This window comes from Lynx canadensis, chromosome C1 (assembly GCF_007474595.2).
Source record: "Lynx canadensis isolate LIC74 chromosome C1, mLynCan4.pri.v2, whole genome shotgun sequence".
Lineage (NCBI taxonomy): Eukaryota > Metazoa > Chordata > Mammalia > Carnivora > Felidae > Lynx > Lynx canadensis.
In genome coordinates this window covers 201,951,309-201,977,976 of record NC_044310.1, presented here as the reverse complement: position 1 = coordinate 201,977,976, position 26,668 = coordinate 201,951,309, and the positions used below count along the sequence as shown (strand labels likewise).

At 44.3% G+C, this 26,668-nt stretch overlaps 1 protein-coding gene and 1 long non-coding RNA gene across 2 annotated transcripts; both read left to right on the top strand.

The window, feature by feature from the left end:
- Positions 1-304: 304 nt before the first annotated feature.
- Positions 305-4,873, top strand: LOC115522055 (C-X-C chemokine receptor type 2-like). Its single transcript, XM_030327647.2, has 2 exons — positions 305-389; positions 1,588-4,873. Exon 2 carries the CDS (start codon positions 1,597-1,599, stop codon positions 2,668-2,670), a length of 1,074 nt encoding a protein of 357 aa, XP_030183507.1. The 5' UTR covers positions 305-389; positions 1,588-1,596; the 3' UTR covers positions 2,671-4,873.
- A 14,447-nt stretch (positions 4,874-19,320) lies between these two features.
- LOC115522059 lies at positions 19,321-21,130 on the top strand. The gene is made up of 2 exons (XR_003971244.1): positions 19,321-19,651; positions 19,684-21,130. It is a non-coding gene; the product is annotated as an uncharacterized LOC115522059 (long non-coding RNA).
- The last annotated feature ends 5,538 nt before the right edge of the window (positions 21,131-26,668 follow it).

Below are 26,668 nucleotides of genomic sequence, written 5' to 3'. Positions count from 1 at the left end.
TCCCCTTTATTCATACCCAAGCAAGTTGGAAGCTTTCAAAGGTGATCTGCTAGGGAATTTAAGGGATCGACAAATGGAAACAAACGCCAGAAAAGGAAGAAAATAAAAATAGTCATCCATGCGGAGAATTCAGATAGTGGACCCTTGACTCTATCTTCATGTCTGGTACCCCTGCGTGGACATACAGATCCTGGAAGTCTCTAACGCCCTGTGGTCCCTTGACTTCATCTGTTCTCCAAATACGGTTGTGGGCAGGGCTCAGAGAGGAGGTGTGCTAGGAAGAGGCTTGTCTATTTCCCTTTATTCATCAAGTTTCCTCTAACTGTTAAGTCACTCTGATCTGTGAGTTCCAGGCTCTTACAGTTGGACACACCTTGCCGGTGCCTCAGGTAGGAAGCAACCTCTACTGCCAGGACTTTCTTTGGGGAGGGAGATTTAGTTTGATTGTGTTTTACAAAATGCATCCATTTCTCTGGGACCTGAAGATTTCTGCTCACTTGGCTTCTTGCCTGTTCCCTTGTGACTGTGTATTCAGTTCTGACCTCATACGTGGTTGTAGGTGGTAACAAGGGGGCCACGGTCTTGTCACCTCCTCCTTTCACACCTCCCCCTTTTTGGGGGGAAGAGGCTTGCTTTGCCCTAAAATGTTGTCTTCCGTAAAAAAAAGAAGTATTGGCAAGGGGAGAACCTCCTAAAGTGTGTGGATCTGAATGAATTTCTAGAACCTCAGGCTTGGAAGCAGCTCAGGGGTTAAATACGCTGCCCGCTTCAAGTTTGCAGATGACAAAACTGAAATCTATAAAGGTAAAATCACCCACTCAAGGTCACACAGCTTATTAATGATAAATCAGGATGGAATGAAGACTGGATAGCAGGTATTCTTATTTCTTGGTAATTTTCCAAAGGTTTTCAGACTGTTTTCTGGAGAGCTTGGGAGTTTTGGGGGAACCATCTTAGCAGGTGTCTGGGTAGAGATGGAGCCCCCCCCTCCTTCCCAGCAGCTGACTTTAAAAATAAAATGTTTAAAAATGATTATTTATTCTTGAGGGAGAGAGACAGACAGACAGAAAGAGGATGAGCAAGGGAGGGACAGAAAGAGAGAGAGAGAGAGACAGAGACAGAATCCAAAGCTGGTTCCAGGCTCTGAGCTGTCAGCACAGAGCCTGACATGGGGCTCGAATTCACAAACCGTGAGATCATGACCTGAGCCGAAGTCAGATGCTTAACCGACTGAGCCACCCAGGCGCCCCGCAGCAGATGACCTTTGATCGGTTTTACACATTGGTCTTCTGGTATGATTTTGCTTCAGCAAAATGTTTCCCAATTTAGGAAGATAATTGAAAACTGCTGATGGTTCTGCGGATATTTAGGGAGTGATATGAGGGAACAAGATGGGGACTTCTCTCAAATGCTGATGCTGTGAAACTGACCTCTAAAGAAGTCCAAAATAGGGGCAAAGGAAGGGATCTCCTGTTGCCAAACCAACAGAAAAGCAAAAGATATTTGAGTAACTGTTCTCACATCCTTGATGAGTGATTTTAATTTGAGTTACTAAATCACATTTCTTTCTTTCTATCTTTCAACTAGAAAGATTCCATGATTGTCTTCATGGAAAATATTGGGAATGAGACTGATTGGTGGGAGTTGATGGACGAGTTTGCAAATTTCACTGGCACACCACCCACAGAAGAATATAGTCCCTGTAGGATAGAGATTGAAACACTCAACAAATATGCCGTACTGGTCATCTATGCCCTGGTCTTCATGCTGAGCCTGCTGGGAAACTCCCTGGTGATACTGGTTGTCTTATACAGTCAGGTCAGCCGATCTGTCACTGATGTCTATCTGCTGAACCTGGCCATAGCTGACTTGCTCTTCGCCCTGACCTTACCTATCTGGGCTGCCTCCAAGGCAAAGGGCTGGATCTTTGGCACATTCCTGTGCAAGGTGGTCTCTTTTTTGAAGGAAGTCAATTTCTACAGTGGTATTTTACTACTGGCCTGCATCAGTGTGGACCGCTACCTGGCCATTGTCCATGCCACACGCACGCTGACTCGGAAGCGGCACTGGGTCAAGTTCATATGCTTAGGCATCTGGGCCCTGTCCTTGCTCTTGGCCCTGCCCATCTTCATATTCCGTGAGGCCATCGAGCCCCCCTATTCCAGCCCAGTCTGCTATGAGGACATGGGTGCCAATACTGCAAAATGGCGGATGGTGTTGCGGGTCCTGCCCCAGATTTTTGGCTTCCTCCTGCCCTTGATGGTCATGCTGTTTTGCTATGGACTCACCCTGCGCACGCTGTTTGAGGCCCACATGGGGCAGAAACACCGGGCCATGAGGGTCATCTTTGCTGTCGTGCTCATCTTCCTGCTCTGCTGGCTGCCCTACAACCTGGTCCTGATCGCAGACACCCTCATGAGGCTCCGGGCGATCAAAGAGACCTGTGAGCGCCGCAATGACATTGGCCGGGCCCTGGATGCCACCGAGATTCTGGGCTTCTTCCACAGCTGCCTCAATCCCATCATCTATGCCTTCATTGGCCAGAAGTTTCGCCATGGACTCATCAAGATCATGGCCGTCCGTGGCCTCATCAGCAAAGAGCACTTGTCCAAGGACAGCAGGCCTTCCTTTGTTGGCTCTTCTTCAGGGAACACTTCTACTACCTTCTAGGCCCCTGCCCCTGTTGCAGCCCCTCGGGGCTCCTCCCTTGCCATCAACACCCCATTCTAAGCCTCACACCCACTGGCTGTCCACAGTCTCTATGTCAAGGCAGCCCCCGTTGTGGTTACAGGAAGTTACTGGGGTCATGTCCTTATCAGGCCCTCCTTGTGTGGTTGAGAAAGCCTGCCCTGCTGCCCCTCCCCTTACTGTAGTTGCTATGTCAGCTGCTAGAGCTCAGTCCATCCTACCACTGAGCCCATAGCACCCTGTCCCCTGAGACACTTAAAGACATTTAACAGACATTCTTTTAAGTGACTACAGAAAGTTCCCACCATTGGGAGCCATTAGTGGCAAACAGCATTGGTTGCTGCCCCAACTCTCTCTTTCTTGCCTGTCAGCAAAGTCCAGTTCCCTTGAGAGAGGCCAAAAAGGACAGGTACTCCTTTCTAAGACTCCTTTTTGCTAGGAGTGGCCTTATCATTCACTTCTGACTAATAAGATTTAAGGGCATTAGTGTGCTGGTCAACCACTGTCCTGGGGAAAAAAAAGTCCTGATTTGTAGCATTTGCCAAGTTGCCTGGTGTAAATGCTCCCACTGTGGCGATGTCAGGGGTGGTGGTGTTTAGTAACCAGCTCACAAAAATCTAGGAAATGTAATGATCTGCTTTCAAAAGCAGGTACAAACTGGCTTCAGTGCACCATTGCTTAAGAGGAAGTCTGCTGGGACCGGAGGACTCCTGGGAAGTACTCCTGATTGAACAAAGAAAGAGAGGGGCACTTGGCCACCTCAGTTAAGCATTTGACTTTTGATTTGGCCTCTGCCCTTCTCCCCCACTCACACACACCCTCCTTCTAAAATAAAATGAAAACAATTTAAAAAAAAGAATAAAGAGACACACACACACATCCTTGGTTCTTGCCTTTAAATATGGTTGTAGGATATGATGTGACAAAGAGTCAAAAAGTGTGCCCAACATACTTAGGCAGATGAAGGCAATGGATAAAGAGGACCTAGAATAAAGAGTCCAGAAAGAAACCTAAGTAAGCATAAATGGTCAAATGGTTTTCGATAAGGGCACCAAGACTCTTCAATGGGGAAAGGATAGTCTTTCAACAAATGGTGCTGGGAAAACTAGATATCTACATGCACAAGAATGAACTTGATCTCTTTCCTGACACCTCATACAGAAGTTAATTCAAAATGAATCAAAGACCTAATAACAAAAGCTGAAACTATACAACTCTTGGAAGAAAACATAAAGGAAAAGCTTCATTTGGTTTGAGGTTGGGGATGGAGAGATGTTCAGAGATGGGGTTTAGATCAAGGTTGAGATTGGAATCAGGGATGAGGTTGGAGTTGGAGGTGATGTGGTGGGGAGCCAGGAATGGGGTGGCAGCTTGGAACAAGGCAGAAGATCAGAGAAGGATGAAAATTAAGGATGGGGGAAATCCAGAACAGGGAGAAATTGGGGATGAGATTGAGGGCGGTTCAGATGGGCTTGGGAGCAGGTACAGAATGAGGTGTAGGAATGGGATGAGTGTGGGGTGGTGTGGTGAGTCTCAGGGAGAGAAGTCAGAACTGGGGTGAATGCTCAGGGGCTACTAGTGTAGTCCAATTAGTGGTTGGAGCAAAAAGACATCCTTGGGAGAGTGACCATTTTCTGGGGATCATTGTCTACAATGCTTTTCTGGGGGCCAGGATGGAGGTGACTTGGCCTATCCAGCTGGGGTTCTCCAAGGCGGTTGATGAGAAAGGAGTTAGGGCTCAAGCCCTAGGGGATAGATTTGGTGCAGAGAGAAGCCAGACGAATGCAGAAACCCAGGGAGGAAGGCTGGATACTGGGCATGGGAACCTCCCCTTCCTCTCCCTCCCTCCCTCCCTCCCCTAATGCCCTTCTGCCTTCTCCTCCTGCCTGATTAAATTCCTATCTTCCTTCATTCTCTGCTATTCCAAAGACAGCTCCATCAGGGCTTTAGTAAGTAAATATGGATCCATATTGGGCCTGAGAAAATACAAATGACTAATACATATCTGAAAACATGCCTGGCCTCGCTAGTAACCTGGGAAATGGGAATCAAACAGCAATAAAATAATTTGGAAGTGTCTTAAATAGGAAGGGATATACAGTGGACTCTCCAACAACACTGGTTTGAATTGTATGCGTCCACCTATATGAGGATTTTAAAAAATAAATACAATACTATAAATGTATTTTCCTCCTGATTTTTAAAAAATTTTAAATACAATCCACATGAGGCTCACATGATCCTAAGACTAAGAGTCCCATGCTCTACTGACTGAGCAAGCCAGGCACCCCTTCATGATTTTGTTTTTTAATGTTTATTTATTTATTTTGAGAGAGAGAGAGAGAGAAAGAGTGAAGGCAAGTGGGGGAGGGCCAGACAGAGAAGGAGAGAGAGAATCCCAAGTAGGCTCCACACTGTCAATGCAGAGCTCGATGCGGGGCTCAATCTCACAAACCGTGAGATCATGACCTGAGCTGAAATCAAGAGTCGGACGCTTAACCGACTGAGCCACCCAGGCACCCCCTCCATGATTTTCTTAATAACATTTTCTCTAGCTTATTTTATTGTAAGAATACAATATGTAATACATATAACATACAAAATATGTGTTAATCTACTATTTATGTTATTGGTAAGGCTTCCAGTCAACAGTATGCTGTTAGCAGTTAAGATTTTGGGGAGTCAAAAGTTGCATATAGATTTTTGAGTGCAAGGTGTGGGGGTGGGGTCAGTGTCCCTAACCCTGTGTCGTCTAAGGGGCAACTGTAGTCAGAACTCCTTCCAAACAAGGGCAACATTGTTCAATTAGATTTTCAGTGCAGTGTAATTCTCTGGGTTATAGCTCAAGACATAAATAATTTGCATTTCAGATCTGTAGCAATATCAGATGTGGGTACTAAAATAACACAGTATACTGAAATATCAAAAACGAGTGTTTAAACCACTAGGTAGGATAAGGATTAGATACCTGGTCAAGGTCAGGGAGATGGTTCGCCTCAGAAAGGGCTTAGTGTCCAGGGTGAGGCTGGGATCAGAGACGGGGTGCATCTTAGGAGGGGACTGGGGTGTCAGAGATGGTAGAGAGCCAGGGATGGGGCTAGGTTAGGGTTGAGGGGAACATCAGGATAGAGTGGGGGACAGGGATTGGGATGTGAATGTATGTTCCGCTCGATGCTTGCTAATTTTAAGTTTTGAAAATTTGTCTTGGGGGCACCTGGCTGGCTCAGTGGGAAGAGCATGTGACTCTTGATCTCAGGGTCATGAGTTCAAGTCCCACATTGGGTGTAGAGATTACTAAAAATGAATGAATGAATGAATGAATGAACTTAAATAAATAAAGAATATCAAGTTTAAAAAAAATGAAGAGAATTTATTTTGTAGGCTTGGTTAAAATTTTCCAGCCTCCATGTAATTATGTTGAAATACACTATTTTTCCCTACCCTAGTTACACTTCTGACCAACCATGGCCCCATCACCATCCCTTGCCCTCAGTTCAGTGGCCCGTTCTTACTAGTTCCAGCAAAAACATTAATTGATAGTCTGGGTTTTATTCGAAAGGGGTTTAAGATGACCCCTTTCTGTGCAACTTGCATTCCAACTAGCGTCTTTCAGAGGCTGAAAATTCTCGTAGATGCAGTCAAAATAAAAGGGCTGCCTCCTCTTTGGTCTAAGAGTCTTTCCTGAGATGTGTCTTTTCTTTTTTTTTTTTTTTTAATTAAAAAAAATTTTTTTTAAGTTTATTTATTTTTGAGAGAGAGAGAGAGAAAGCACGAGCGGGGGAGGGGCAGAGAATCCGAAACAGGCTCCAGATTCTGAGCTGTCAGCACAGAGCCCGACTCAGGGCTTGAAACCCAAAGCTGTGAGATCATGACCTGAGCTGAAGTCGGACGCTCAACCAACTGAGCTACTCAGGTGCCCCCTGAGATGTGTCTTTTCTGAGGTGACCACTAACCAAGAAATCATGATGGACTACAGCCTTTTGCTGCAGAGGTTGGAGAGGCCAAAGATCTGCGGGTTTGTCCCTTCTAGAAAATCCTAAGTGGCTAACACCTATGTTCTTAACACTGTTGTTTGTATCCATCCTGGTATTCTGCGTTTAAACTCAAGATCCTTCTTCCAACCTTGAGGGTAAACATGAATTAAAGAATTAGAAATATATAAAATAAACAGAACATGTTTCAGACTTTCTAAAATTAGTTTTTTTAAGAAATAAAAGTATTTCATGTACATTGTTTCAAAAAAGTGAAATAGCTTTATAAAGCTTATAATGAACATTAACAGCAACCCTCCTACACTACTCCTTGCAGGGAAAGGCAACAACTTTCAACTCTCATAGCTGTTTCATTTAATGGTGCTGTACATATTTCTTTTTTTTAAATTTTTATTTATTTATTTTGAGGCAGAGAGGGGCAGAGAGAGAGGGAGAGAGAGGATCCCAAGCAGGCTTTGCTCTGTCAGCACAGAGCCCAACTTGGGGCTCGAACTCACAAACCGTGAGATCATGACCTGAGCCAAAGTCAAGAGTTGGTCACTTAACCGAATGAGCCACTCAGGCACCCCAATAGTGATATACATGTATCTGAATATCATGCTTATTCAGCTGGTTCTTAATTCCTGTCCCCTGCACCCTCCCCTCCCCCAGTTTTGGATAGCATTTATTGACCTTCTCCTTTGGCTTCTGAGGATTTAACGCTTTTTCGAACTCTCTCCAGCATTTACCACTGTCCAAGCAAACATAAATACTGTCTCTCCCATTCTCCCAGGAAAGATAATCACACTTTCTGGTTAAACCAACATTCAATGTTTTTGCTATAATGACTATGTAAAAAATTATTCATAGTTGGGTACAATGTTTACATTTTCTTTCTTTGTACAAGTTCTATTTTCTCTGGGATTAACAAGAGGATTTTCCATTACTTTTTATTACATCATTCTCAAATATCTCCCTCAATACATCAATATTGATCAGATAATCTATATATATATTTTTTTCTTTCTTGGAGACTTCATTCATGGGGCCCTTCATAGTCCTGTTTTCGATCTGGACAGGTTAACTCTCCAGGCCTGCCTTTTTTTTTTTTTTTTTGCCCCCTAAATGGTTTTAACTACATTTCCAGATAGATTTTAGAGTCTGATAGCCAATTTCTACAAAATTATCCTACTGGGATTTTGATATGGATTCTTTTGAATCTGCAGATCAATTTGGAGAAAGTTGATATCTTAACAATATTGAGTTTTCCAATCCATAGCACGGTATCTTTCTCCAGTTTTTTATGTCTTTTCTTTAAAAAAAATTTTTTTTAACGTTTATTTATTTTTCAGAGAGAGAGAGAGAGAGAGAGAGAGTGTGTGTGTGTGTGTGTGTGTGTGAGCAGGGGAGGGGCAGAAAGATATGGAGACACAGAATCCAAAGCACAGAGCTGTCAGCACAGAGCCCAATGTGGGGTTTGAACTCACAAGTGGTGAGATCATGACCTAAGCAGAAGTCAGACGCTTAACTGACTGAGCCACTCAGGTGCACCCGTTTCTTTTCTTTTTTTAAAAAATATTTGTTTGTTTCTTTATTTGAGAGAGACAGAGAGAGTGTGAGCAGGGAGGGGCAGAGAGAGAGGGAGAGAGAATCCCAAGCAGGCTCTGCTCTTAGTATGGAGCTGGAATCAGGGCTTGATCCCGTGACCCTGGGATCGTGACCTGAGCTGAAATCAAGAGTCAGATGCTTAACTGATCCACCCAGGTGCCCCAACCAGTTTTTTTTTTTATGTATTTCCTAATTTATCTATGCAATGTTCTGTAGTTTTCAGTACATAGATCTTGTACCTATTTTGTTAAATTTGTCCCTAGGTATTTTGTGGTTATTTTGATGCTTTTATAAATGGTATTCAAATTTTTTTCCAGTTTCTTTTTCTTACCAGTATATAGAAATATAACTGCATTATGTAACTTGACCTTGTATCCTGGGACTTCAGTAAATTCTCTTATTAGTTTTAGTGGCTTTATTTTTTTAAAGATTCTTTTGGATTTTATAGGCACATAATCATGTCATCTGAGAATAAAGACAGTTTTATTTCTTCGTTTTATTATTTATTTATTTATTTTTAATTTTTTTTAACGTTTATTTATTTTTGAGATGGAGAGAGACAGAGCATGAACAGGGGAGGGGCAGAGAGAGAGGGAGACACAGAATCTGAAACAGGCTCCAGGCTCTGAGCTGTCAGCACAGAGCCTGATGCGGGGCTTGAACTCACGGACTTCGAGATCATGACCTGAGCCGAAGTCGCACGCTTAACCAACCGAGCCATCCAGGCGCCCCTATTTCTTTGTTTTAAAAATTTCCTTTAGTGGGGCACCTGGGTGGCTCAGTTGGTTGAGCAACCAACATCAGCTCAGGCCATGATCTCATGGTTTGTGAGTTCGAGCCCCTCATCGGGCTTGCTTCTGTCAGTGCAGAATCCACTTCAGATCTTCTGTTCTTCTCTCTCTCTGTCCCTCCCCCTCTCCTGCTCTCACTCTCAAAAGTAAATAAAGTGTTAAAAATTTTTTAAATAAACAAATAAAATAAAATGTCTTTTATTCATTTTTCTTGCCTTAATTCATCGTCTAGGACCTCAATATGATGCCGAAGAGAAGTTGTGAGAGTGGACATTCTTGCCCTGTTCCCAGTCTTAGGGGTAAAGCATTCAACCTTTCTCTATTAAATGTGATGTTAAGTGACGATTTTTCACAGAGGATCTTTATCAGGTTGAGGAAGTTCCTTTCATGAATGGGTGTTAAATCTTCCTCTTTCTTTGAGCGCATGGCTCTGGTGCTTTAATGCTTACTATAACTACTGCTTTGTGACCAAGGGCAGATTTCTCAGCTTTCTTCTACTACCTTGTAAAATGTGTATAATAACAATGCTCAGCTAAAATCTATGAGGATTAAATTAAATGAGCACACAGACACCAATATAGCATTTAGAAGAATGCCTAGCATACAATAGGTACTATATAAATGTCATCTATCGTCATTATTTTGGTTTATCCTTTATTTTGCTAGATTAGTGGGTCTTGATAAGGAAGGATATAAGGGAAATAACTTTTTGAAGATCTTGAATTTCCAAAAAAGCTTTTATTCAGCTCCTGCACTTGACTGGTATTTGGGCTGAGTATTGAATTCTAGGTTGCAATTCATTTTCCTTTAGAATTTTTCAGGCTCTTAGTTTCATCTAGCTTCTAGGGTTGCTGTTGACACTGCTCGTGCTATTCTGATTCTTGACCTGTTGTATGAGACTGACTTTTCTCTTAGAAAGTTTTAGAATATTCTCTTTATCTTCTTAGTGTTATTTTAAATTTATTTTTAATTTTTATTTTAGAGAGAGAGAGAGAGAGAGCATGATGAAGGGAGAGACGTAGAGGGGGGAGAGAGAGAGAGAGAAAGAGAGAGAGAGAGAGGGAATCTCAAGCAGGCTTCATGCCCAATGTGGAGCCCAATGTGGGGCTCAATCTCACAACTCTGGGATCATGACCTGAGCTAAATCAAGAGTCAAGCTCAACTGACTGAGCCACCCAGGCACCCCAATCTTAGTTATAGAATGCACAATGATGTGTCTTGGCGGGAGCTCTTTTCTCATTCATTTTGCTGGTGAATCCGTTTAATCTAGAAACTTAGATTCTGTGAAATTTTCTTGTAGTATTTATTTGGTACTTTTCTACCCTTCATTTTCTCTATTCTCTTCTTTCTGGGATTCCTTTTACTTGTGTGTTGAATTCCCCAAGGTTGATTCTCTAATATATATTTTTAAATCACTCTTTGTTTTTCAATGTCTTCATCTTTTTTTTTTTAATTTTTTTTTTTCAACGTTTATTTATTTTTGGGACAGAGAGAGACAGAGCATGAACGGGGGAGGGGCAGAGAGAGAGGGAGACACAGAATCGGAAACAGGCTCCAGGCTCCGAGCCATCAGCCCAGAGCCTGATGCGGGGCTCGAACTCACGGACCACGAGATCGTGACCTGGCTGAAGTCGGACGCTTAACCGACTGCGCCACCCAGGCGCCCCCTTTTTTTTTTTTTTTTTTAATTTTTTTTTTATTTTTTTATTTTTTTTCAATGTCTTCATCTTTCCACATCTCATGAAGTTACCCTTAACTTTATCTTCCAGCCTGTTAATTGGCATTTAAAATTTCTGATCATATTTTAAATTTCTAATAGGCTTTTTTCCTGTTCCTTGAGGTTCCCTTTTAGAGCACCTCTTTCTTGCCTCACTAATGCAATATTTCCTCTTATCTTTCTGAGGTTACTATGGTTTTTGTGAAGATTTCTTTAGCTCCCTTCATTGTCTTTGTGTCTTTTCTTCTGGTCCAATAACATCTACTTTTTGATTTCTATTAAAAAATATCTCATATATTCTTTCACATTTTCTTTGTTCTTTACCTTGTGGGATTATACCTTTAGTGTCATTTTTAGTGGATTTTTAAAAATATAATTTATTGTCAAATTGGTTTCCATTCAACACCCGGTGCTCATCCCAACAGGTGCCCTCCTCAATGGCCATCACCCACTTTCCCTTCTCCCCGCCCCCATATCAATATTTAAGAGTCTCTTATGGTTTGGCTCTCTCTCTCTCTCTGTAACTTTTTTTTCCCCCTTCCCCTCCCTCATGGTCTTCTGTTAAGTTTCTCAAGATCCACATATGAGTGAAATTTAGTGGATTTTTGAGAGCGAGAAGAGATAAAAACATTCCTTCAATCTTGCACTTTTTTAGATAAAACTCTCCTGGATTTAAAAAATATACTTATTGGCTCAGTCGGTTAAGTGTCCGACTTCAGCTCAGGTCACGATCTCGCGGTTCGTGAGTTCAAGCCCCGCGTCAGGCTCTGTGCTGATGGCTCAGAGCCTGGAGCCTGCTTCCGATTCTGGGTCTCCCTCTCTCTCTGACCCTCCCCCGTTCATGCTCTGTCTCTCTCTGTCTCAAAAATAAATAAATGTTAAAAAAAATTAAAAAAGTATACTTATTGTTTTTATTTTATTTTATTAAAAAATTTTTAAATGTTTATTTTTGAGAGAGACAGAGCGTGAGTGGGGGAGGGGCAGAGAGAGAGGGAGACACAGAATCAGAAGCAGGCTCCGGGCTCCGAGCTGTCAACACACAGCTTAACATGGAGCTTGAACCTACGAACTGTGAGATCGTGACCTGAACTGAAGTCGGACGCTTTGCCAACCGACCCACCCAAGCGCCCCCCAAAATATGCTTATTATAAAGGCACATTCAGATGCTCTGTTATCTTCAGTCCCTCAGGTATAAATTCTCCCAATTGTTATGTTGGCTGAGTGTTGATGGTAGAGGTATTAATTCTATGGAATATTGATTGTGAGCTCATATGTTGAAGAGCATTTTGTTTCATGGGCATCTTGCATATGTTTTGGATTATGAAGAAGTCTACCCAGGGGAAGTGTCATGGCTATCTTTACTGGAGCTCTACTGGGTCACATGGTTCAGAGCATTTGTTGTTGTTGTTGTTGTTTTTCTTAGTCCTGGGTTTCCACACCATTTCAAAGGGCAGATTTGTGTCCTCCCCATTTGTCACTCAGGGTTGGGATTTGGGACTGTCCCCCAGGTGGCTCTCTTTTCCCTATGGCCTAGGGAAGGTAGTTCACTTACAGGACACGTCTCAGAGCTAACTGATATTTTTCTATCTCCAGACAAGCGTGGGCCAACTCTTTCCTGGTTCTTAGCCTTTTTCTGGGAAACCAGTTCCAGTTCCCTGCTGCGGGGTCTGTAAACCTACTGTAGACCTTCTGTTGTCACTATTCCCATCATTAAGATACATGACCAGTTCTAGCATCCTTCTGGGTTCCTGTGGTTTTAGGTCCTTCCTAATAAGTCCAAACCTCTTTATGTTCCTCTTCTCTCTCTCTTTCTCTCCTTTTGCTTTTGATCTCAGATATTTACTTAAAAACTTAAAAATACATGTTATCTAACACTTCTCTGTAGATTGTGTGTGTGTGTGTGGTTGTTGTTGTTTCCCATGCCTCCTCAGCCCAACATCATGATGATGGGATATCAGTAAAAATTGAAATATCTCATGAAATAAAAACAAAGTTTCCCTTCCTGTACTCTGCTTCTTCTTTTCAATGAAGATAAGCATTGTTAAAACCTTCTTCCAATACATTTTAAATGTCAACCTGGAAGACACATTGGCCAGATTTCTAGTTAACTCACAGTGTGATGTGTATGTGTGTGTTGGAGGTACATGGCACTGGGTTATCCCAGAATTATCACCCTCTTCTTTCAGCCAGGTTCAGATTGGGGGTGTGGGAGAAGTAAGATATAAAGGTAAGTAGGAAGGTGCTTGTGAAGAAATCCAGTCATTTCTGACATTGTATTGCCCAACAGAAATGTGAGGCCACATCCGTACCTCTTTTGGTTCCCATGTTGTAAACAAGGCTATCTTCCTGAAAGGGTTGGCTTTGCTCCAACTTTGAAAGTGTTGAGGGTGGAGGGAGATTAAGGACGCAGTGCAGGGCTCCCCACTTTGACAGTGTACTGTGCACTCCTGATGATCCTGCTGGGATCCTGATGATACTTAGCATGTACTATGCCCTGTGCACATTGATTGAGGTGTTCTAGAAAACATACGTTCGTAAGTTAGGATCAAATCACCAGTTATTGGATTATGTATCAAATGCCTACTATGCACCTAACTTCGTGTTAGTTCCTTAAGACAAGGGCACATACTATAGAAATGAAACTTAGGGGACAAAGGAAACTTGTGAATGGAGGATATGTGAAGAGTTATGAAATTTCCTGTCGCATCATGGTGGCCAGAACAAAGAGATCTAGCTGGGGGTCCTATTGTACTACAAGCGGACTATGAAGATTTGGGAAAATGCTTCTAATTAAATAAAAGAGAGAGAAAAGAAAGACTTAGCAGCTGTGTGACCTTGATTATTCACTTAAACTTTCTGAACCTCAGTTTCCTCTTCATTGAATAGAAGTTTGATTAGGGAAGCTCCCTTCCAGTTCTAAGAGGTGATCTAAATCTAAGAGTCTACTGAGAAGTACACATGCATCTATATTTGTGCATATGTATAGCTCCATGTAAACTTGATAAGAAACTTTTATCTTTGCTCAGATCATGATCATTAGTGATTAGGTACGTCACAGAAGGCCACTTTGTGCTTTCCAGGCAGAGGCTAACTAGGCCTAACATGAAGGGTTCCAGAGAGGCCTCCCTTCTCTCCCTTGCTCTCCTCTCTTTCCTCCTTTCTCCCTCCTTCCCTTCCAATATCTCCTTTTCTTATCTATCAGCAATTAATTCCTTTGGGTTAGGCAGGTCATCTGGAAAAAGGGCAAATGCTCCTGGGTGAGGGAAATACTTGTCTTTCAGTCATTAAGCCTAGAACAAAAATGGTTGGAATCATTCCCTTGCACAGAAGACTCTCTCCTTCTGAGCCTTCAAGGTCATGAGAGACTTGCATGCTGCGATCTGACATGTCAGCTTAGCCTGTCACTAACAGATGTGTCTGCTAATTGAAAACCTACTCTGTGCCAGGCACTGCGAAAAGCACTTCTTACATTCATTATTTCGTTTAATGCTCGCCGAGACCTTATGTTAGGAAGTATTACTATCCCCACTTTACAGATGAGAGAAATAAGGCCCAAGGAGATTAAGTACCTCGCTCAAGGTAACACAGCAACAGAGAAGTGGCAAAACTGGAGGTTAAATCAAGGACTAAGTGCTTTCAGAGTCTGAGCTCTCAACTGCTCATGGTAGGTGGAGAAGCACTATGGTAGAGCGAGAGCCATGTGGGGCTTTGAGTCAGGCTCGGTCTCGGTCTATCCTGACTTCTATAATCCTGAGCAAGTAACTTAACTTGTCTGAACTCCTGTCTCCTTGAAGGGATGATAGCACGAGATGCTTGGCAATATATGGCAGACTCTTGGAATAGACCAGGGCCTTGACAAATGGCAAACATTATTATCATAGCAGAGCCTTGGAAGGGCGACTCAGTTGAAGAGCTGGAAAGTATCCTGAAACCTTCTAACTTTAATGGCAGTGCTTCCTGCATGATGTTACAGGGGTTGGGGGCTAATAGGAGAGAGTTGGTATACATTACTTTCAAAGGCATCAGGCCACTCTGAGATGAAAGGACAGAGCTTGGAAAGGGGATCAATTGTCTTGCTTCATGTTCCTACAACCATTTTTTTCTCTTCTCCTGAATCATTCCCATTAGCATCTAAGCTCCCTTCTTATAATAACCATCCCTTCACCCCACATCCCTGTCAGCTACGGTCCTATTTCTCTGCTCCACTTTGTAGCTAAGGTCTGAGTCTTATGGCTCAAGGGATGCTTCAAACCCATGAAGGGAGATGAGGGACATTGAGCAGAGTCTCAGTTGGAACCTGACCTGGGCCATTCTGGGGGTTCATGTAAGCCTGAGCACACCTGAAAGGAACAAGAGGTCAGGGGCTTTTTAGGAAGTGAGCTCATTTCTATGGGACTAGAGTAAAGTCCATGGGCCTGCAGAGGGTAATGAGTCAGAACTGGGGGCAATGGGAGTGGGCGTTGTGGTTAAGACCATGGACTCTGGCCCATGGATTCTTACCTGTCAGGGAGATGGGGCTGGGAGAGAAAATGAAAAACACTGGGAGATTTTGCCAGTGCAAGCAACATGCTCAGGGAGACTGGGCCTGTTCTTTCTAGGTGGCCAGGCTGGAATTGGCAGAGGAATGAGGGCCAGCTTGACGAAAAGGCCAAGGGGCTTCAAAGGGGCAGGTGGGAGGCAGTCCCAGAGAGGTTCCCTGAGGTGACAAATCACAGCTTGCTCACTGGGTGTCTACAGACAGGTTGTAAGCAAAGAAAGAGCTCAAGAAGGAAATGGCGGGCAGATTTCCGGGACCACCAGTAGCAGAGGAGGGCATTACTTCTCCACATACCTCACTTCCTCCTTCTTAAAGATCTATTCTCCCTGGTCTCCTGCTTTCCTTCTGCATGTTCATCTTCTTTTCAGTCTCTTTGGAAGGCTCCGCTTCCTCTCCCAGACTCTTAAATGCTGACATTCTTCCAGATCCAGTTCCCCCTTTCCTGCTCTTTATCTATTATCATCTTTCCCTGGGTGATGTGATCTACCCCTGTGGCTTTAATGATCTGCCACCTCTGTGAAAATGATCTTCAAAAATGTGTTTCTAGGGTAGCCATTTTTCCTGGGCTTCCCGAACTAAATTTTCCAAAGCACGTTGACATGCCTACTTGGACCCTCACCATAAATCCAAAATGAAAGCTGGCGTCTTCGCTCCAAAACCTGCTTCCTTCAGGCTGTTTGTCCAAGCTACGGGTGGAAGAAAACTTTTTGACCCATTCCCTCTTTTTCACTTCCTCACTCCTATCCTTGATGGCCGAGTCCTGTTGTCTTGCCCTTAAAGGTCTCTTAAACTCCACCCACATTGTCCTTACTTTGCCCAGACTTTCATCATTTCTGCCATAGCCTACTGACTGGACTCCTGCCTGAGCCTCTAGATCTCTGGGTCCATTCACACACTACTCATGGAACAGTCTGATTTCATTATTTATCAGCCGAAAGCTTTCCCAGAGCTTCTACTTCTTGTGGGATAAAGCTCCAACATTTTGGCACAGCACTCAAGGCCTCCTGAGGTTTGGACTTGCCCAGTCGTATCTCTCTTATCCTCACATCTGTCATGACCTTTGCTTTGGCCAGACTGTTTTCCTTAAATTTCCCCTAATACATAATGCTGTCTGCTTTGGTCTAGATTTCTTTGCTTGTAAGTAACAGAAACTTGCTTTAAAGAGACCAAAGCCTGAAAGGAATTTAGTGGAAGGGTCATCTGATGGAACCCAAGGGTGAGGTGGTTCTAGGAGGGATAAGAACAAGGAGTAGGAAAGTAACTCTTTTCTTGGGCTCTCTTTCTTTGGGGGCTACTGATTTTTCACCTCTACTTCATTTAGCAAGTCTGTTTCACTCCTCTTTCTAGGCATACCAGCTTTCTCTGCTTTTTCCTGCTCACAGCTACTCCATAAGTGAATTTATATCACCCTAAATCAATTGAAAATTCCAGGAAACATCCCAGGCTTCCATTTCCAGGCAAGCAACTCTTGTTGGCCCAGCTTTGGCCATGGAGGCAGCTTCTGGGCAGAACATACATAGCTTCATAAGGGAGGCTTGGATGATACCTTCAAAGAAGTCTCTAAACTCTCATTGCTGAGCTTGTGCATATACTATTCCCTTTCAATGGATGCCCTTCCTTGCATCTCCAGCTGTTAAATTCTACTCATATCTCAAAAGTTAGCTCAAAATTTAGCCTGTTTTGAAAACCTCCCTACACAGAGTTATGAGTCCCTCCATGTGTTCCCATAAAACTATTGTATATCTTGACTCGAATGCTTATTGCGTTTGGGTTATGTCAATTAATTTTCTCCGTCTTTCCTTTAGACCTTAAGATCTCGGGAGTAGATAGTGAATCTTTTCACCTCTTTTTCTTTAGAGTCGGGGGAAGAGTGAGGCCTAAAATGGGGGTAGATCACCTTTTAAACGAATGAAGAGAAAGGTGATTAATCTCCATCTGCTGCATGTAGGTATTTTTCAGGGCAGGACTCAGGCATACGGTGGGAAAAGAGAAAAATACCACACTGACTTATTCTAATGGCAGCATGTTCTTTCACTGTTCGTCAGAGTCCTACGAGTGTCAGCCCCGAGGAAGCTGCGTAATTTAGGATTAGTGTTCTGCAGGTTTACAGGGTTCTGACTTCCTCGATAAAAAGGGCCTAATCTGACTTATAAACTGATACAAGAAAATGAATGGCTAAATGAAGAACAGACTGGGTTGCAGAACACATTTTAAAACTGTTACCACCTTTCTAGGACAGGCAAGTTGATAGTGGCTGTGTTCATTTTATATTAAAACTATAGCTGGGAACTCATTTGAACTTTATTATCAATGTTGCTGTGCATAAAGTTTAGCCCAAATTATGACTGACCTCTGTAAAGTTGGAGCAAAGTTAAATATTTGAATAAAAATCAATAGCTAACATTTATCAGAGTTTACAATGCTCTATTACTGGGCTAAGTGCTTTTTTTTAAATATGTTTTTTAAAAAGTTTATTTAGTTTGAGAGAGAGAGAGAGGGAGAGAGAGAGAGACAGAGAGAGAGAACACACGTGCGCACGCGCACAAGCAGAGGTGAGGCAGAGAGAAGGAGAGACAGAATCCTAAGCAGGCTCCACGCCTTCAGCACAGAGCCCGATGCAGGGCTCAGACTCAGGAACTGTGAGATCATGACCTGAGCCGAGATCAAGAGTCGGACGCTTAACTGACTGCACCACTCAGGTGCTCCTGAGCTAAGAACTTTAAAAAAATTTTTAAAATTTTAATTCCAATTAGTTAACATACAGTGTTGTATTAGTTTTGGATGTACAATATAGTGATTCCATACATCATCTGGTGCTTATCATGACACGTGCATTCCTTAACCCCCATCACTAGTTCCCCCATCCCCCCTTGCTCCTCCCTCAGGTAACCATCAGTTTGTTCTCTACAATTAAGAATCTGTTCCCCCAGTGCCTGGGTGGCTTAGTCGGTTACAGCTCAGATCATGATTCCACGGTTTGTGAGCTCGAGCCCCGCATCGGGCTCTGTGCTGGAGCTCGGTGCTGACAGCTTGGAGCCTGGAGCCTGTTTCAGAGTCTGTGGATCCCTGTCTCTCCGCTCCTCCCCCACTCATGCGCTGTCTCTCAAAAATAAACTTAAAAAAAATCTGTTTCCTGGGTTGGTTCTCTCTCTTGTTTTTTTTCGCTTTGCTTGTTTGCTAAGTGCTTTAGATGTGTTCACTAACTACTCTGATCCTTAAAACTACCCTATGAGGCTGGTTTTATAATTAGTCCGTTTTGCAGAAGAGGAAGGCGAGGCACAAGAGTTTAACTAGAGTTGGGATGTGCCTGTAGGGATCTGGCTCCGAAGCTAAACCTACTTACAGGTGGTAGACCCTGGGGCCAGACCCTTAAGTAGCTAAATCTACCACATAAACCAGCTCCAAATGTTTACCTGCTTCTCACGATGGGTGGGAATACATGAAGAAGTGTTTAGGACAGCCCTCTAAGGCTCTAATTTTGGGTTTTCTTATCCCTTGAATCTTTATCTATAGGTGCTGGAAGAAAAAGGTCATGGGCACAATCTCATGAGTCTTGCTGTCAGTCCTATGCGAATTAGTTTCCCCGGCGACTTGACTGGAGGCTTCCTGGTCTAGTGAAGAGGGTAATGGATGGGGAATCTGGAGACCAGGGTCCAGCTCTGCCTCTGTCACTTGTAGTTCAAGACCTTCGGCAAGGGTCCATCTGCTCTCGGTCTTGAGTCACTCACGCGTCAAAAGGGGAGTTCAGACTGGAAGGGGATATTTTTTTTCAACGTTTATTTATTTTTGGGACAGAGAGAGACAGAGCATGAACGGGGGAGGGGCAGAGAGAGAGGGAGACACAGAATCGGAAACAGGCTCCAGGCTCTGAGCCATCAGCCCAGAGCCTGACGCGGGGCTCGAACTCACGGACCGCGAGATCGTGACCTGGCTGAAGTCGGATGCTTAACCGACTGCGCCACCCAGGCGCCCCTGGAAGGGGATATTTTTAAGCTCCCTTCCAACCAGTCTAGATTTAGGTAAAGCAGTTCAGGGCCACCACTCGTAGATGGGCAGGTTTGACACTGCACAGCCTACGGGGGGTGCCATTTGCAGAGTATGAGGTGAATAACACACACACACACACACACACACACACACACACATATATATATATATATATATATACATGTATGCCCTAAGCTGAATTAGCAGGGCCTCCCCATAATGGAGGGTTTTTGTGTAACCCTGACCCTGGTCCCCGGGAGCTACTATGACGTTGAGAGTCCTGAGCCTTTCAGAAGCTCCCTGGGAGTCACGCTCCTGCATTTTGACAACTGAGTGAGACCCTCGGGCAAGCGTAGACTTATGGGACAGCAGAGTTGCCCAAAGTGCCAGCTATGCAGTCTCGTGTAGTAAATCCCGTAGCATAATGCTGGACATCCGACAAAGTCCCCTAGAAATGCTAGTTGGTATTATTACTGTAGTGGAATAGAGAAGAAACATGGGTCAGATCACCTCATGGGATTCAAGACTTTGACCCAATCTCTGAGGTGGCTTGGCACAGAGCCAGCTTCGATAGGAAGCTGACCCTGCCATTTATGGCCGGGGGAACATGTCTGACATCAGACCTTGCAAGGCTCTGTTGAGAAATCAGTTGTGTGTCTGTCTTCTCCGGGAAGGTGACTTGTGAATGTCTCTGAAGGGCTGGGGGAGGGGCCTTGAGTCGGGAATGTGATCTCTGTTTTACCCGCTCTCCCTCCCCATCCCCACATCTGTTCTATTTTGAGCGGATGGAATGGTCAGGAGGAGGCTGAAATGCAAGGCCACCTTCCTTTGGGCTAGGGGTCAGCAGGAGTTGGAGGGTCTTAGAAACTGGAAGCATACACGGAGAGAGAGAGAGAGAGAGAGAGAGAAAGTAGAATATATACCTTGTGCAAGGGAAAGACTCACCTTCACACACAATTCTAATTGCAATGGGGCATTTCTCATCTCTGGTTTGGGCAGCTCGGCCATCACTGCTTCTGGGCCAGTGGGCTTTACGCTTGAGTCTTGATGATACTCCTCTGGGACTCCAGATTTCCAGGACCCCACCCTCAGCTATTCAGATTCGGTAGGACTGGGACCCTCCCCTTACATCAACCTCGGGTTGGAGCGGTGAGTTGGATACCTTCCATGTATCCACTCTCTGCCTTTCTTACCCTGCTCTATGCAGTGGGATGCTGACTGATAAGGACTACCTAAATGGATTCCCCTGTCCTCTGGATTCTGAGCTCAGCCAGCGGGACCCTAGTAGGAGATGGGTGGGCTGAAACTTCAAGTCAGGGCATTTATTCCCCCCCCAGCTCTGTCTCTGCTAGTTGCTGGGATTGGCTCCTGCTGGGCGGCCATCATCATACAGCTTCCTCCCTGGGCTCCCGTAATGTCACCCTTGCTTCACTCCTTAGACCTAGAGGCAGTGACAGCTCCCAACTGTTACTGGCTTTGGGGTGCTGCACCATCACTCATTTTCTTTTCCCCCGAGCCGTTTCCACATGTTATTACGCTCTCACCAGTCTGATAAAACTCTCTCTCCTTGCCCAGCTTCAGTATGCCACCTGGTCCTGCCAGGGCTCTGAGCCATTCAGGGATTGTCCATAAAGCTGCCTTTTAAGCAAGGGGCCCATCTTAAACATGGAGAACTTTTAGAAATACTGCTTTATGGCCTTTTATGCTCTCTAGTTCTTTTTCAGTCCCTTGGCGCTTAACTCATTTGAGACCAAGGTGATGTTTTGCAAAGGCAACTTTACCAGAAAATGAATTTAAAAAAAAAAAGACTGTTCAATGGGAAAATATAAAAGCATAGGGGCATATCCATAAAGCCTAGCCTCCTTGTCTGTAAGGAGACTGATATGCGTGCAGCCTGGCATGCTCCCTCCCCAGACAATAGGCCTCCATTCCCCCCCATTTTTGAGAAAATCCCACCCCAATCAAATACGTGAAACAATGCAAAACTGTATGAATTAATCCTAAATATAATCCCACTGTCCAATTCTCTTGAACTCTAATGCCTTTCGATAACTTTGTGTATATCCTCCCAGATATTTTTCTGAACATTTATAAACCCATATATATTATGGTTTTTTTTTTTACAAAAATAAGCCATTTACTGTTCTACTTTCCTTTTTCATTCAGCATGCTTTCTTAAAGATCTTTCTGTGTCCATGCATATAACCACCTCATTATTCTTTAAGGATTTTTAAAACAGCTTTATTGACTATAATTTACTTATAGTAAAATTCACCTGCTTTAAGTATATACCACCCAATGACTTTTGGCAATTTTCCAGAGTCGTATGACTATTACCACAATCCAGATGTAGAATATTTCCACTGCCCCTAAAAGTAGTCTTGTGCCTGTCTTCAATCATTCCCTGCTCCCATCCCGAGCCCTACGGCTCACCTGATCTCTGTCTCTGTAGATACGCCTTTTTCAGACATTTTATGTTGATGGAATCACACAATATGTGATTTTCTGTTCTGACTTTTTCCACTGAACACCATGTTTTTACCTTGTGTTTAAACCACTGCATTCAATGCATTCCATGGTATGGATGTTCCTTCGAACCTTATTGCATCTTTCCCTCCTGTTGAACATTTAGGTTGTCTCGAAGCTTTGAGTTTTAACAGCAATGCAGTGACAAATATCCTTTGTCTACCTATGTGGGTATTTGTATAGGGTAGATTTCTAGAAGAGTAATTCCCGGGTCAGAAGGTATATACACTAAAATAATACGATCAAATTACCTTCTCTAAAGGGTGTCCCTATTTACCCTGCTACCAAGTATGGGTGATGATATTGTCTTCTAATCTGGTGGATTCTGACCCCCAAAACGATAGGATGTGGCAGCCTCCCCTTGACTCCCTGCAGTGGCTGCTCCAAATGACCAGAGTTGTCCTTTGTTCTCCTGGTAACTTTCTTCATATTCTTTCCCTTAATTTTAGTGATTAAAAGCACTTTTATGGTGAATAGAACACATACTACAGGTTGTAGAAAACTAATGTTTTCAGCTTTAAGAATAGTGATACATCAGGGGCGCCTGGGTGGCTCAGTTAGTTAAGCGTCCGACTTCGGCTCAGGTTATGCTCTCACAGTTTGTGAGTTCGAGCCCCCGGTGGCTTTACCTGGCTTTATCTGCCCCTCCCCCACTCGCACGCACGCTCGTTCTCTCAAGTATAAATAAATGTTTTAAAAAAAGAATAGTGACGCAACAAATCCCAGGTATCCATCACCTAGGTAAAGAAAGGGAATATTACCAGCATCCTCAAAAGCCCCAGTGTGTTCCTCCCTGATGGATTCAAACCCTAAGTAAACATTATCCAGATTTCGGTGGTAACCATTCTTCTTCTTTCGAGTCTGCACCTATGTTTGTGTGGAAGATTTGTAATGAGTTGATGTAGTTACACTGGAATCACGTTTCCTCAAGCTCCCTTTCTTGCCTAGTTCCGCCTCAGCCGTCGGCCAGGAGAGACTTCTGTGTGAGCTTTACCAGCAGAAGCTGCATTCTTTTTATGCTCTGGAAGGTCAGCGCGAGGCAGCAGATGCTGATCTATGTTGTGCCTCATTTGCTGGCTCCTCTTGTTAGTGTGGGGCGGCTGCTGAATCTGCAGCACTTCCTGCTCCAGAGCCAGGTGTGCTCTGACCTTCATGACGCAGGCATTGGCGTCTCCAGCAGGCCATCACATGTTGAACTTGAAGGCCATGAGAGGCCAGTGCAGGTCTCAGTCTGTCGTTGCACGGTCCAGCTTGTCCTATTCTCTGCTTCACGTGATCTCTCCTTCTCAGCCACCTGTCCTGCCACTTCCGGGTCCCAGCACCAGAAGCAAAGACCGCAGCCTGACCTAGACTGTCTAGCCAGCTCCCACAACTGCATACAGTCAGATCCCTATAACCCATCTCTCCTCCAAGGGGTCCCGCTTTCCTAATTGAACCCTGCGTGACAGCGCGTGTGTCCTCAATAGAGGGTTTAGGGCTGCCTGTCTTTGCACTTTGTACTGGGTTCCAATTGTCTCTTTAACTGGCTTTCGTACCAGCTCAGAATACGGTAACCCTGTTCTGAGCCAGCTCCCAACCCTGGGCCCCAAGCCTCAGTTGGCCCTTACCTCTATCACATGAGTGTAGGCACTGAAGTAGAGACCGGCCCTACCTGTATGAGCGGAATGCTCTGAGACGTTCATGTATATATTTCCCCCATCTGTTTGTAAGGGGCCTGAAGTCTCACCACTAGAAAAGCAAAATATCTGAAAAAATGAACCACACTAGGAATTTTCATTGCAGCTCTACTCTGACCCAGCCATGAGATTTTGATGAAGTTGCTTTGTTCGGGCCTCAGTTTCCTCATTTATGTACTGCAAGGGTTGGCGGGGAGGGAGGGGGCTCCAGGTTGTCTCCGGCTCCACTATGGCAGTGGTGGCATGGTTTTCCACGTGGGTCTGCATGCGATGAATTTCAATGTGATATGCAAACTGGAGGTACTTCTTTATGTCACCCAAGAGAGACTGGAGGCTGTCCTGATCTCATGAACAGAGGGAGCCCATCCCACAGAGAGTGGGGAGGGGTTGCTGTGGAGGAAGGCGGTATAAACTTGGGCCACAGAGAAAAAAGGGTGTCCGTGCAAGTAGGGGAATATATCTCCAGAAGCAAGAGCCCCCCTCGCCCCCCTCGTCCCCCTGCTTAGATGGAGCAGGCAAATCTAGACAGAAAGGAGCTAGGCCCTAGGGACGCCTGGGTGGCTCAGTCAGTTAAGCGTCTGACTTCGGCTCAGGTCATGATCTCACGGTTCTGTTTGTTCTGTTTGTGAGTTTGAGCCCCGCGTCGGGCTCTGTGCTGACAGCTCCGAGCCTGGAGCCTGCTTTGGATTCTGTGTCTCCCTCTCTCTCTGCGCCCCGCCCCGCCCCCCCTGCTCGCACTCTGTCTCTCTCTCTCTCTCTCTCAAAAATAAATAAACCTTAAAAAAAAAAAAAAAAAGGAGCTGGGCCCTGCCAGTGGGACTCGGGCCTGGAAACTTGGGAGGGAAGGAAGAAATCAACAACTCAAAGGCAGGCCCGGGATTTGCCTCCTCCTAGTGATGGCTTGGTCGGTCAGTCCCTTGTGCCAAGGGAGGAGGGAGGGAGAGAGTGAGAAAGAGAAACATTAACAGACACCTAATTGCAACTGAGTCTCTGCCTGATTGCTCCTGGGCTTGTTTTATCCTCTTATTTTCCTTGGAGAAACATGCTTCCTCGAGCCCTTGTTATAGGAGGAAAGAGCAGAGCCCCGGAACCAGAGTGAAACCTCCCACTGACAATGATCTCAGGGAGCCATCTGGCCCATCCACTGTGCCAGGTCAGAACACCACCGGCCCCTCTGGCAACTCGGGTGTTCCCTCTAGTAAATACATGCTCACCTGCCTTTCCCACCTGCTGAATCAGAGGCTGCTCTGGAGGCTTGGCCAGCGCGATGGGTCATGCCTGAACCTGAGCTTAGCACAGTGCCTGGCACAGAATGAGCTCAGAACAAGGGATAAATCGTTGCCTGGATTAATCCTGTTTGTACTTTCCTGAGTTGGGAGTCCTAGTTACGTGCCCTTCGAACACTCCAGCTCAAGAGATTTGCTCCTGCCTCCCTGGAGAGGCCTGTTTTCAGGCCTCCGATTTAGTGGTCAGAGAGCTGGTAACAGGAAGGCGATCAGAACCTGGTAAAGTTTGGGGACTGCGCACTTCAACTCCCCTTGACGTCTTATTTCCTTAGCAAGCTGCTCAGAGCTCTCTTGTCCCCTGCAGAGACAAGGCCTGTGAACAGGAGGGCTGCCGGGGAAGGCTCTGCCATATTCCAGAGCCCTGGGCTGGCAGGCCCTTAATAAATACTGCTAAAGCAGTGAGTTGAAGCCTTTGTTTTGTGCGGAAATCAGTTCCCCATGCTGCAAGAGTGTGCTTTTGCCAGTCCTGAATGATGGGCGTATGTGTGCACGTGTGTGTGTGAGTGTACGTTTTGTGTGAGACTCGAAGTAGGGGTTGCTGACTGGGCTCAGGAGAGCTCTCCGACTTCCTGCTCCCCCGTCTAGCTGATCTGGTCAACACACTTGGCTTTTCTAATCCCATCCTTGACACTCTTGACTATGGTTTCACCCAAAGTCACGAGAAGCACTAGATGACCCGGGGACACATTTCCTTCCATAACACATGACCAGCAACAACAGGCTTGGGCTCAGGATGAAGGAGATAGAAAGGCTGGCCTCGATCTCTATTTCAATCCTTCTCTCTGTGTGTCCAATAAACAGCAAAGGGGTTTATTTATTGTAAATAAATTTACACTCGGGACATCTGCTCACCCTTATCTGACTTTCCAGTTTGGATGCTTTTTGTTGCAAGTAATTAAATACTCGACTAAAAGTGGTTTATATGTAAAAAAAGACATTTAATTATCTCCCTTAACAAGAAATTATTGGTAGATGGTTCCATGGCTGGTTCAGTGGCTACAATTTGTCTTTTGGGACCTAGTTTTTTTTTTTTTTTTTTTTTTTCATTGTAGTAAAATACACATAACATAGAATTTATCATTTTTACCATTTTTAAGTGTACAGTTTAGGGGCATTAAGCACATCCACACTGTTGTACAACTATCACCACAAGCCATCTTCAGAACCTTTCATCTTCCTCAAATAAATTCTGTACTCATTAAACAATAACTTCCCATTTTCTCTTCTCCCCATTTCCTGGTAACTGTTATTTTACTTTTCGTCTATGAACTTGACTCTTCTCGGTACTTCCAATAAGTAGAATCATACGCTATTTCTGTCTGGCTTATTTCGCTTAGTGTAATGTTTTCAAGGTTCATCCATGTTGCAGCCTGTATCAGAACTTCATTCATTTTTAAGACTGAAGACAAAATTCCATTGTACGTATATCCAACATTTTGTTTGTCCATCATCCACTGAAGGACATTTGGGTTGTTTTCCCCTCTTGGCTATGGTGAATAATGCTGCTATGAACACTGGTGTACCAATATCGGAGTCTCTGCTTTCAGTTCTTTTGGGTATACACTTAGACATGGAATTGCCAGATCGTATAGTAATTCTAGGTGTCATCTTTTGAGGCACTGTTTCTCACGGCAACTGCACCATTTCACATTCCCACCAACAGTGAACGAGGGTTCCACCAGTTTTTCCATATCCTTGCCAACACTTGTTATTGTCTGTTGTTGTTGAATTGTAGGAATTCTTTATATATCGTGGAAAGTAACCTGTATAAGATATATGATTTGCAAATATTTTCTTCCATTCCGTGGTTTCCCTTTCCACTCTGTTGATGGTACCCTTTGACGTACATAAGGTTTTACCTTTGATGAAATCTAATTTATC

Excerpts from the sequence above, each read along its gene's own strand:
- LOC115522055 (XM_030327647.2), top strand. The coding sequence starts at position 1,597 with ATGATTGTCTTCATGGAAAATATTGGGAATGAGACTGATTGGTGGGAG.